Source organism: Nerophis ophidion, linkage group LG04, assembly GCF_033978795.1.
Source record: "Nerophis ophidion isolate RoL-2023_Sa linkage group LG04, RoL_Noph_v1.0, whole genome shotgun sequence".
Classification (NCBI taxonomy): domain Eukaryota; kingdom Metazoa; phylum Chordata; class Actinopteri; order Syngnathiformes; family Syngnathidae; genus Nerophis; species Nerophis ophidion.
Window position 1 is genome coordinate 4,027,794 of NC_084614.1, and position 13,628 is coordinate 4,041,421.

The 13,628-nt window shown below is 42.4% G+C and overlaps 1 protein-coding gene across 1 annotated transcript in view; it reads left to right on the top strand.

Moving 5' to 3' along the window:
• fryb (furry homolog b (Drosophila)) overlaps positions 1 to 13,628 on the top strand; it is a 166,921-nt gene that overhangs the window by 99,275 nt on the left and 54,018 nt on the right. The window contains exons 30-33 of the mRNA XM_061896785.1: positions 9,514 to 9,668; positions 9,746 to 9,845; positions 13,025 to 13,196; positions 13,272 to 13,531. Of these exons, the coding sequence (XP_061752769.1) occupies positions 9,514 to 9,668; positions 9,746 to 9,845; positions 13,025 to 13,196; positions 13,272 to 13,531 (687 nt within the window). The remainder of the gene's footprint in view (positions 1 to 9,513; positions 9,669 to 9,745; positions 9,846 to 13,024; positions 13,197 to 13,271; positions 13,532 to 13,628) is intronic.

Genomic DNA, 13,628 nt, shown 5'->3' on the forward strand with positions numbered 1-13,628 from the left:
TTATGTTAGATCCACTATGGACTGGACTCCCACACTATTGTGTTATTGAGTTAGATCCACTATGGACTGGACTCTCACTATTATGTTAGACCTACAATGGACTGGACTCTCACTATTATGTTAGATCCACTATGGACTGGACTCTCACTATTATGTTAGATCCACTATGGACTGGACTCTCACACTATTATGTTAGATCCACTAAGGACTGGACTCACTCACTATTATGTTAAATCCACTATGGACTGGACTCCCACACTATTATGTTATTGAGTTAGATCCACTATGGACTGGACTCTCACTATTATGTTGGATCCACTATGGACTGAACTCTCACTATTATGTTAGATCCACTATGGACTGGACTCTCACTCTTATGTTTGGATCCACTAAGGACTGCACTCTCACTATTATGTTAGATCCACTATGGACTGGACTCCCACACTATTGTGTTATTGAGTTAGATCCACTATGGACTGGACTCTCACTATTATGTTAGACCTACAATGGACTGGACTCTCACTATTATGTTAGATCCACTATGGACTGGACTCTCACTATTATGTTAGATCCACTATGGACTGGACTCTCACTATTATGTTAGATCCACTATGGACTGGACTCCCACACTATTGTGTTATTGAGTTGGATCCACTATGGACTGGACTCTCACTATTATGTTAGATCCACTATGGACTGGACTCTCACACTATTATGTTAGATCCACTATGGACTGGACTCTCACTATTATGTTAGATCCACTATGGACTGGACTCTCTCACTATTATGTTAGATCCACTATGGACTGGACTCTCACTATTATGTTAGATCCACTATGGACTGGACTCTCACTATTATGTTAGACCCACAATGGACTGGACTCACACTATTATGTTGGCTCCACTATGGACTGGACTCACACTATTATGTCAGATCCACTATGGACTGTACTCTCACACTATTATGTTAGATCCACTATGGACTGGACTTTCACTATTATATTAGATCCACTATGGACTGGACTCCCACTATTATGTTAGATCCACTATGGACTGGACTCTCACTATTATGTTAGATCCACTATGAACTGGACTCTCACTATTATGTTAGATCCACTATGGACTGGACTCTCACTATTATGTTGGACCTACAATGGACTGGACTCTCACTATTATGTTAGACCTACAATGGACTGGACTCTCACTATTATGTTGGATCCACTATGGACTGAACTCTCACTATTATGTTAGATCCACTATGGACTGGACTCTCACTCTTATGTTTGGATCCACTATGGACTGGACTCCCACACTATTGTGTTATTGAGTTAGATCCACTATGGACTGGACTCTCACTATTATGTTAGACCTACAATGGACTGGACTCTCACTATTATGTTAGATCCACTATGGACTGGACTCTCACTATTATGTTGGACCTACAATGGACTGGACTCTCACTATTATGTTAGACCTACAATGGACTGGACTCTCACTATTATGTTGGATCCACTATGGACTGAACTCTCACTATTATGTTAGATCCACTATGGACTGGACTCTCACTCTTATGTTTGGATCCACTAAGGACTGCACTCTCACTATTATGTTAGATCCACTATGGACTGGACTCCCACACTATTGTGTTATTGAGTTAGATCCACTATGGACTGGACTCTCACTATTATGTTAGACCTACAATGGACTGGACTCTCACTATTATGTTAGATCCACTATGGACTGGACTCTCACTATTATGTTAGATCCACTATGGACTGGACTCTCACTATTATGTTAGATCCACTATGGACTGGACTCCCACACTATTGTGTTATTGAGTTGGATCCACTATGGACTGGACTCTCACTATTATGTTAGATCCACTATGGACTGGACTCTCACACTATTATGTTAGATCCACTATGGACTGGACTCTCACTATTATGTTAGATCCACTATGGACTGGACTCTCTCACTATTATGTTAGATCCACTATGGACTGGACTCTCACTATTATGTTAGATCCACTATGGACTGGACTCTCACTATTATGTTAGACCCACAATGGACTGGACTCACACTATTATGTTGGCTCCACTATGGACTGGACTCACACTATTATGTCAGATCCACTATGGACTGTACTCTCACACTATTATGTTAGATCCACTATGGACTGGACTTTCACTATTATATTAGATCCACTATGGACTGGACTCCCACTATTATGTTAGATCCACTATGGACTGGACTCTCACTATTATGTTAGATCCACTATGAACTGGACTCTCACTATTATGTTAGATCCACTATGGACTGGACTCCCACTATTATGTTAGATCCACTATGGACTGGACTCTCACTATTATGTTAGATCCACTATGGACTGGACTCTCACTATTATGTTAGATCCACTATGGACTGGACTCCCACTATTATGTTAGATCCACTATGGACTGGACTCTCACTATTATGTTAGACCCACAATGGACTGGACTCTCACTATTATGTTAGATCCACTATGGACTTGACTCGCACTATTATGTTAGATCCACTATGGACTGGACTCTCACTCTTATGTTTGGATCCACTAAGGACTGGACTCTCACTATTATGTTAGATCCACTAAGGACTGGACTCTCTCACTATTATGTTAGATCCACTAAGGACTGGACTCTCTCACTATTATGTTAGATCCACTATGGACTGGACTCTCACTATTATGTTAGATCCACTATGGACTGGACTCTCACTATTATGTTAGACCCACAATGGACTGGACTCACACTATTATGTTGGCTCCACTATGGACTGGACTCACACTATTATGTCAGATCCACTATGGACTGTACTCTCACACTATTATGTTAGATCCACTATGGACTGGACTTTCACTATTATATTAGATCCACTATGGACTGGACTCCCACTATTATGTTAGATCCACTATGGACTGGACTCTCACTATTATGTTAGATCCACTATGAACTGGACTCTCACTATTATGTTAGATCCACTATGGACTGGACTCCCACTATTATGTTAGATCCACTATGGACTGGACTCTCACTATTATGTTAGATCCACTATGGACTGGACTCTCACTATTATGTTAGATCCACTATGGACTGGACTCCCACTATTATGTTAGATCCACTATGGACTGGACTCTCACTATTATGTTAGACCCACAATGGACTGGACTCTCACTATTATGTTAGATCCACTATGGACTTGACTCGCACTATTATGTTAGATCCACTATGGACTGGACTCTCACTCTTATGTTTGGATCCACTAAGGACTGGACTCTCACTATTATGTTAGATCCACTAAGGACTGGACTCTCTCACTATTATGTTAGATCCACTATGGGCTGGACTCCCACACTATTGTGTTATTGAGTTAGATCCACTATGGACTGGACTCTCACTATTATGTTAGACCCACAATGGACTGGACTCTCACTATTATGTTAGATCCACTATGGACTGGACTCTCACTATTATGTTAGACCCACAATGGACTGGACTCACACTATTATGTTAGATCCACTATGGACTGGACTCCCACTATTATGTCAGATCCACTATAACCTGGACTCTCACTATTATGTTAGATCCACTATGGACTGGACTCTCACTCTTATGTTAGATCCACTAAGGACTGGACACTCACTATTATATTAGATCCACTATGGACTGGACTCTCACTATTATGTTAGACCCACAATGGACTGGACTCTCACTATTATGTTAGATCCACTATGGACTGGACTCTCACTATTATGTTAGATCCACTATGGACTGGACTCCCACTATTATATTAGATCCACTATGGACTGGACTCCCACTATTATATTAGATCCACTATGGACTGGAGTCTCACTATTATGTTAGACCCATAATGGACTGGACTCTCACTATTATGTTAGATCCACTAAGGACTGGACTCTCTCACAATATTATGTTAAATCCACTATGGACTGGACTCTCACTATTATGTTAGATCCACTATGGGACTCTCACACTATTATGTTAGATCCACTATGGACTGGACTCACACTATTATGTTAGATCCACTATGGACTGGACTCTCTCACACTATTATGTTAGATCCACTATGGACTGGACTCTCACTATTATGTTAGATCCACTATGGACTGGACTCCCACTATTATATTAGATCCACTATGGACTGGAGTCTCACTATTATGTTAGACCCATAATGGACTGGACTCTCACTATTATGTTAGATCCACTAAGGACTGGACTCTCTCACAATATTATGTTAAATCCACTATGGACTGGATTCTCACTATTATGTTAGATCCACTATGGGACTCTCACACTATTATGTTAGATCCACTATGGACTGGACTCACACTATTATGTTAGATCCACTATGGACTGGACTCTCACACTATTATGTTAGATCCACTATGGACTGGACTCTCACTCTTATGTTAGATCCACTAAGGACTGGACACTCACTATTATATTAGATCCACTATGGACTGGACTCTCACTATTATGTTAGACCCACAATGGACTGGACTCTCACTATTATGTTAGATCCACTATGGACTGGACTCTCACTATTATGTTAGATCCACTATGGACTGGACTTCCACTATTATATTAGATCCACTATGGACTGGACTCCCACTATTATATTAGATCCACTATGGACTGGAGTCTCACTATTATGTTAGACCCATAATGGACTGGACTCTCACTATTATGTTAGATCCACTAAGGACCGGACTCTCTCACAATATTATGTTAAATCCACTATGGACTGGACTCTCACACTATTATGTTAGATCCACTATGGACTGGACTCACACTATTATGTTAGATCCACTATGGACTGGACTCTCTCACACTATTATGTTAGATCCACTATGGACTGGACTCTCACTATTATGTTAGATCCACTATGGACTGGACTCCCACTATTATACTAGATCCACTATGGACTGGAGTCTCACTATTATGTTAGACCCATAATGGACTGGACTCTCACTATTATGTTAGATCCACTAAGGACTGGACTCTCTCACAATATTATGTTAAATCCACTATGGACTGGATTCTCACTATTATGTTAGATCCACTATGGGACTCTCACACTATTATGTTAGATCCACTATGGACTGGACTCACACTATTATGTTAGATCCACTATGGACTGGACTCTCTCACACTATTATGTTAGATCCACTATGGACTGGATTCTCACTATTATGTTAGATCCACTATGGGACTCTCACACTATTATGTTGGATCCACTATGGACTGGACTCCCACTATTATGTTAGATCCACTATGGACTGGACTCTCACTATTATGTTAGATCCACTATGGACTGGACTCTCACTATCATGTTAGATCCACTAAGGACTGGACTCTCTCACAATATTCAAGGCGCCAACCAGCACCCATCAGGAGCAAGGGTGAAGTGTCTTGCTCAGGACACAACGGACGTGACGAGGTCAGTACTAGGTGGGGATTTGAACCAGGGACCCTCGGGTTGCGCACAGCCACTCTTCCACCGCACCACGCCGTCCCTATGTAACTTAGATATTGGGTTTCACTATGTAAAGCGCTTTGAGTCACTAGAGAAAAGCGCTATATAAATATAATTCAATTCAATACTATGGAACGGAGTGGTCAAGCGGACATGGTTCTCTACCACATGTCAACCGGCAGGTTTTGGTGAGAAAATGGTGGTATTAAGTCGGCTCTTACCGTAGACATGAGCGGAGAGCTTGCGGGGTTACTCGTGCACTTGTCAAAGAGGCAGCTGCGGACTCTCTTGCCTCCTCCCACCGGCCGCTCCCGACTGTCGGATGCTTACTGGCTTCCCTCAGAGTCACTGGCAATTACCACACTCATGGCCACACCCCTCCGACTTTCAGGTATGACCATATAATCTCACTAAAACACTAGTAACACAATAAGCAGTTAAGGGATTTTCCCGAATTATCCTAGTAAATGTGTCTAATAACATCTGAATCGCTCCCACTGTCCTGTCTTTTTTTTTTTTTTTCTAGTCCGTCACTCTCACTTTCCTCATCCACGAATCTTTCATCCTCGCTCACATTAATGGGGAAATCGTCGCTTTCTCGGTCCGAATCGCTTTCGCTGCTGGTGGCCATGATTGTAAACAATGTGGGGTCACCAACGCGGTGCCCGCGGGCACCAAGTCGCCCGTAAGGACCAGATGAGTCGCCCGCTGGCCTGTTCTAAAAATAGCTCAAATAGCAGCACTTACCAGTGAGCTGCCTCTATTTTTTAAATTGTATTTATTTACTAGCAAGCTGGTCTCGCTTTGCTGGACATTTTTAATTCTAAGAGAGACAAAACTCAAATAGAATTTGAAAATCCAAGACAATATTTGAAAGACTTGGTCTTCACTTGTTTAAATAAATTAATTTATTTTTTTTACTTTGCTTCTTCTAACTTTCAGAAAGACAATTTTAGAGAAAAAATACAACCTTAAAAATGATTTTAGGATTTTTAAACACATATACCTATTTACCTTTAAAATTCTTCATGTGAGGGAGGATGAAAGATTTCTGGATGAGGAAAGTGAGAGTGACGGACTAGAAAAAAAAAAAAAAAAGACAGGACAGTAAGCAGATAAGGGATTTTCCAGAATTATCCTAGTAAACCCCGCCCCTAGAGGGGGATGGCGGGGTTTCCCACATATGCGGTCCTCTCCAAGGTTTCTCATAGTCATTATTGTCACCGACGTCCCACTGGGTGTGAGTTTACCCTGCCCTTATGTGGGCCTACCGAGGATGTCGTAGTGGTTTGTGCAGCCCTTTGAGACACTAGTGATTTAGGGCTATATAAGTAAACATTGATTGATTGATATACCTTTTTACCTTTTAAATTCCTTCCTCTTCTTTCCTGACAATTTAAATCAATGTTCAAGTAAATTAATTGTTTTATTGTAAAGAATAATAAATACATTTTTATTAAATTCTTCATTCTAGCTTTTGTTTTTTCGACAAAGAATATTTGTACTTATTATGATTAAAATAAAATAAAATATTCTGGCAAATCTAAAAAATCTGTAAAATCTAATTAAAATCTTATTTCAAAGTCTTTTGAATGTCTTTTAAAATTTTTGTTCTGGAAAATCTGGAAGAAATATAGATTTGTCTTTGTTAGAAATATAGCTTGGTCCAATTTGTTATATATTCTAACAAAGTGCAGATTGGATTTTAACACATTTAAAACATGTCATCAAAATTATAAAATTAATATTAATCAGGAAAAATTATTTTTTCAAAAAGATTCGAATCAGCTACTTTTTCTCTGCTTTTTTTTCGGTTGAATTTTGAATTTTAAAGAGTGGAAATTGAAGAAAAACTATGTTTCAAAATGTAGTTTTCATTTTTTTTTTTGTGTTTTCTCCTTTTTTAAAACCGTTTAATTAAGTGTTTTTTCATCATTTATTCTCTACAAAAAACCTTCCGTAGAAGGAAAAAAATGTACCCTTTTTTTTTTTCTTATTCATCTGTTTCTATATTTATCTATTGAAGTGAATTATATTTATATAGCGCTTTTCTCAAGTGACTCAAAGCGCTTTACTTAGTTAAACCCAATATCTAAGTTACATTTCAAGCAGTGTGGGTGGCACTGGGAGCAGGTGGGTAAAGTGTCTTGCCCAAGGACACAACGGCAGTGACTAGGATGGCGAAAGCGGGAATCGAACCTGCAACCCTCAAGTTGCTGGCACGGCCACTCTACCAACTGAGCTATGCCATAGTAAAGCTATGGGACTTTAAACAAGGAAACACCGGCTATGTTTGTGTTGCTAAAGGCGGCCGCAATACGCCGCTTCCCACCTACATCTTTCTTCTTTGACGTCTCCATTATTCATTGGACAAATTGCAAAAGATTCAGCAACACAGATGTCCGGAATACTGTGTAATTATGCGATTAAAGCGGGCATCACGCGTCATCATATCACAACGTTTTCAACTGGATACTAGGATGGCGGAAGCGGGACTCGAACCTGCAACCCTCAAGTTGCTGGCACGGCCACTCTACCAACCGACCTATGCCATAGTAAAGCTATGGGAATGTAAACAAGGAAACACCGGCTGTGTTTGTGTTGCTAAAGGCGGCCGCAATACGCCGCTTCCCACCTACATCTTTCTTCTTTGACGTCTCCATTATTCATTGGACAAATTGCAAAAGATTCAGCAACACAGATGTCCGGAATACTGTGTAATTATGCGATTAAAGCGGGCATCACGCGTCATCATATCACAACGTTTTCAACTGGATACTAGGATGGCGGAAGCGGGACTCGAACCTGCAACCCTCAAGTTGCTGGCACGGCCACTCTACCAACCGACCTATGCCATAGTAAAGCTATGGGAATGTAAACAAGGAAACACCGGCTGTGTTTGTGTTGCTAAAGGCGGCCGCAATACGCCGCTTCCCACCTACATCTTTCTTCTTTGACGTCTCCATTATTTATTGGACAAATTGCAAAAGATTCAGCAACACAGATGTCCAGAATACTGTGGAATTATGCGATTAAAGCGGACGACGTGGTATCACGCGTCATCATACCGCAACGTTTTCAACTGGATACTAGGATGGCGGAAGCGGGAATCGAACCTGCAACCCTCAAGTTGCTGGCACGGCCACTCTACCAACTGAGCTATGCCATAGTAAAGCTATGGGAATGTAAACAAGGAAACACCGGCTGTGTTTGTGTTGCTAAAGGCGGCCGCAATACGCCGCTTCCCACCTACATCTTTCTTCTTTGACGTCTCCATTATTCATTGGACAAATTGCAAAAGATTCAGCAACACAGATGTCCAGAATACTGTGGAATTATGCGATTAAAGCAGGCATCACGCGTCATCATACCGCAACGTTTTCAACTGGATACTAGGATGGCGGAAGCGGGACTCGAACATCAACCCTCAAGTTGCTGGCACGGCCACTCTACCAACTGAGCTATGCCATAGTAAAGCTATGGGAATGTAAACAAGGAAACACCGGCTGTGTTTGTGTTGCTAAAGGCGGCCGCAATACGCCGCTTCCCACCTACATCTTTCTTCTTTGACGTCTCCATTATTCATTGGACAAATTGCAAAAGATTCAGCAACACCGATGTCCAGAATACTGTGGAATTATGCGATTAAAGCGGGCATCACGCGTCATCATATTACAACGTTTTCAACTGGATACTAGGATGGCGGAAGCGGGACTCGAACCTGCAACCCTCAAGCTATTCCGGTTGTGAGAAATCATTAAGATGATCAGTGTTTCCACAAAGATAAATATCATTAACTATTAATAATAACATAGAGTTAAAGGTAAATTGAGCAAATTGTCTATTTCTGGCAGTTTATTGAAGTGTGTATCAAACTGGTAGCCCTTTGCATTAATCAGTACCTAAGAAGTAGCTCTTGCTTTCAAAAAGGTTGGTGACCCCTGGTCTGACATTAACCCGACACCACCCGTGTCGCCCGCAGGTGCACCGCCTGGGTTGCGAGGTGGTGATCCTGCTCTTGGAGTTGAACCCGGACCAGAGCAACCTGTTCAACTGGGCCGTGGACCGCTGCTTCACCGGTTCCTACCAGCTGGCGTCCGGATGCTTCAAGGCCATCGCCACCGTTTGCGGCAACAGGTGGCTGTTTCCCGCTCTCAAGGCACTCAAGTTGACGTCCATCCTTTAAACAATCTCTCCTCCGACTTTTGTGGCAGGAATTACCCGTGTGACCTGGTGACCTTGCTCAACCTGGTGCTGTTCAAAGCGTCAGACACCAGCAGGGAAATCTACGAGATCTCCATGCAGTTGATGCAGGTAGGTGACCAGGGACTGTGGTGCTGGAGTGACCATGGGTGGTCGCATTTTTTACTTCTCCCTTCTTCTACCTGCTTGCCCTCTTTGTCTTGTGCCGTCTACACTTTTTTGAAACCTATTTCTTTGCGCTGTCCTCCAAATCTAAACATCAGACATGGAAGTGATCAGCTGGACTCTCGACTCAATTGACAAAATCTTTTCGACTGTCAATATTATGTTAGATCCACTATGGACTGGACTGTCACTATTATGTTGGATCCACTATGGACTGGACTCTCACTATTATGTTAGATCCACTATGGACTGGACTCTCACTATTATGTTAGATCCACTATGGACTGGACTCTCACACTATTATGTTAGATCCACTATGGACTGGACTCTCACACTATTATGTTAGATCCACTATGGACTGGACTGTCACTATTATGTTGGATCCACTATGGACTGGACTCTCACTATTATGTTAGATCCACTATGGACTGGACTCTCACTATTATGTTAGATCCACTATGGACTGGACTCTCACACTATTATGTTAGATCCACTATGGACTGGACTCTCACACTATTATGTTAGATCCACTATGGACTGGACTCTTACACTATAATGTTAGATCTACTATGGGCTGGACTCTCACTATTATGTTAGATCCACTATGGACTGGACTCTCACTATTATGTTGGATCCACTATGGACTGGACTCTCACTATTATGTTAGATCCACTATGGACTGGACTCTCACTATTATGTTAGATCCACTATGGACTGGACTGTCACTATTATGTTGGATCCACTATGGACTGGACTCTCACTATTATGTTAGATCCACTATGGACTGGACTGTCACTATTATGTTGGATCCACTATGGACTGGACTCTCACTATTATGTTAGATCCACTATGGACTGGACTCTCACTATTATGTTAGATCCACTATGGACTGGACTCTCACACTATTATGTTAGATCCACTATGGACTGGACTCTCACACTATTATGTTAGATCCACTATGGACTGGACTGTCACTATTATGTTGGATCCACTATGGACTGGACTCTCACTATTATGTTAGATCCACTATGGACTGGACTCTCACTATTATGTTAGATCCACTATGGACTGGACTCTCACACTATTATGTTAGATCCACTATGGACTGGACTCTCACACTATTATGTTAGATCCACTATGGACTGGACTCTTACACTATAATGTTAGATCTACTATGGGCTGGACTCTCACTATTATGTTAGATCCACTATGGACTGGACTCTCACTATTATGTTAGATCCACTATGGACTGGACTCTCACTATTATGTTAGATCCACTATGGACTGGACTCTCACTATTATGTTAGATCCACTATGGACTGGGCTCTCACTATTATGTTAGATCCACTATGGACTGGACTCTCACACTATTATATTAGAACCACTATGGGCTGGACTCTCACTATTATGTTAGATCCACTATGGACTGGACTCTCACTATTATGTTAGATCCACTATGGACTGGACTCTCACTATTATGTTAGATCCACTATGGACTGGACTCTCACTATTATGTTAGATCCACTATGGACTGGGCTCTCACTATTATGTTAGATCCACTATGGACTGGACTCTCACACTATTATATTAGAACCACTATGGACTGGACTCTCACTATTATGTTAGATCCACTATGGACTGGACTCTCACTATTATGTTGGATCCACTATGGACTGGACTCTCACTATTATGTTAGATCCACTATGGACTGGACTCTCACTATTATGTTAGATCCACTATGGACTGGACTCTCACACTATTATGTTAGATCCACTATGGACTGGACTCTCACACTATTATGTTAGATCCACTATGGACTGGACTCTTACACTATAATGTTAGATCTACTATGGGCTGGACTCTCACTATTATGTTAGATCCACTATGGACTGGACTCTCACTATTATGTTAGATCCACTATTGACTGGACTCTCACTATTATGTTAGATCCACTATGGACTGGACTCTCACTATTATGTTAGATCCACTATGGACTGGGCTCTCACTATTATGTTAGATCTACTATGGGCTGGACTCTCACTATTATGTTAGATCCACTATGGACTGGACTCTCACTATTATGTTAGATCCACTATGGACTGGACTCTTACACTATAATGTTAGATCTACTATGGGCTGGACTCTCACTATTATGTTAGATCCACTATGGACTGGACTCTCACTATTATGTTAGATCCACTATGGACTGGACTCTCACTATTATGTTAGATCCACTATGGACTGGGCTCTCACTATTATGTTAGATCTACTATGGGCTGGACTCTCACTATTATGTTAGATCCACTATGGACTGGACTCTCACTATTATGTTAGATCCACTATGGACTGGACTCTCACACTATTATGTTAGATCCACTATGGACTGGACTCTCACTATTATGTTAGATCCACTATGGACTGGACTCTCACACTATTATGTTAGATCCACTATGGACTGGACTCCCACTATTATATTAGATCCACTATGGACTGGACTCTCACTATTATGTTAGATCCACTATGGACTGGACTCTCACTATTATGTTAGATCCACTATGGACTGGACTCGCGCTATTATGTTAGATCCACTATGGACTGGACTCACACAATATTATGTTAGATCCACTATGGACTGGACTCTTACACTATTATGTTAGATCCACTATGGACTGGACTCTCACTATTATGTTAGATCCACTATGGACTGGACTTTCAATATTATGTTAGATCCACTATGGACTGGACTTTCACACTATTATGTTAGATTCCCCCCCCCCTTTTGATTTCCCTCCCTCCTCAACGACACCTGGAGTCAAACTGTTGCTTGCATGCAGAACGGCCCCAGGCCTATGGACACTACATCAACACACCCAATGGGAATATACACACCCACCCCACGCCTTCACCCCCGTTTGATTGATGGACGGCTGGCAGCACTTTATAGCAGCAGGTCGACCTCCAGGGCCCCAACTCCCCACCTCTGTTACGAGTTGTCGTGATTAAAAAACATGTTTATGTGTGCATGGCATGGTGTTTTTTTTCCCCACTCCAGACTAGGCCCCCTTAGTAGCCCAGTCTAGATTGTATTTTCTTACTTTTCCGGTTTTATCCCGTCCTACCTTCAGGTGCTGGAGTCCAAACTGTGCGCCTACTCCAAGCGCATGGTGGAGCAGAAGCCCGGTAACATCCTGTACGGCACGCACGGGCCCCTGCCTCCTCTCTACAGCGTCAACCTGTCCCAGCTCTCCATCCAGCTGGCCAGCATGTACCCGGAGCTCACGCTGCCGCTCTTCTCCGGTGAGCAGCAGGCCTGGCTCGCTCACGGCCAGCTCCCACGCTTTCCCCTCACATCTCCTCTCTGGTCCCCCCTAGAGGTGAGCCAGCGGTTCCCCACCACCCACTCCAACGGCCGGCAGATCATGCTCTCCTACCTGCTGCCCTGGCTCAGCAACATCGAGCTGGCGGACACGGGACTGCTGCCCCCCGCCTCCAGCCCCTGCACGCCGGAGGAGGAGCCTGGCGGCCAGTCTCAGAGTCTGGGGGGCGTGGCCCTGAGCCTGAGAGGCAACGGCTGGGGCTCGCTGCAGGCCACCTCGCTGGTGCTCAACAACCTCATGTTCATGACCGCCAAGGTGGGACGCCATTTAAAAATAACGACAAATGGGATTTATGGCTTTTTTTTAAAAGAGTCGTTCTGAGTAGTGTCTCGATTTTTTTAATCAAGGAAGC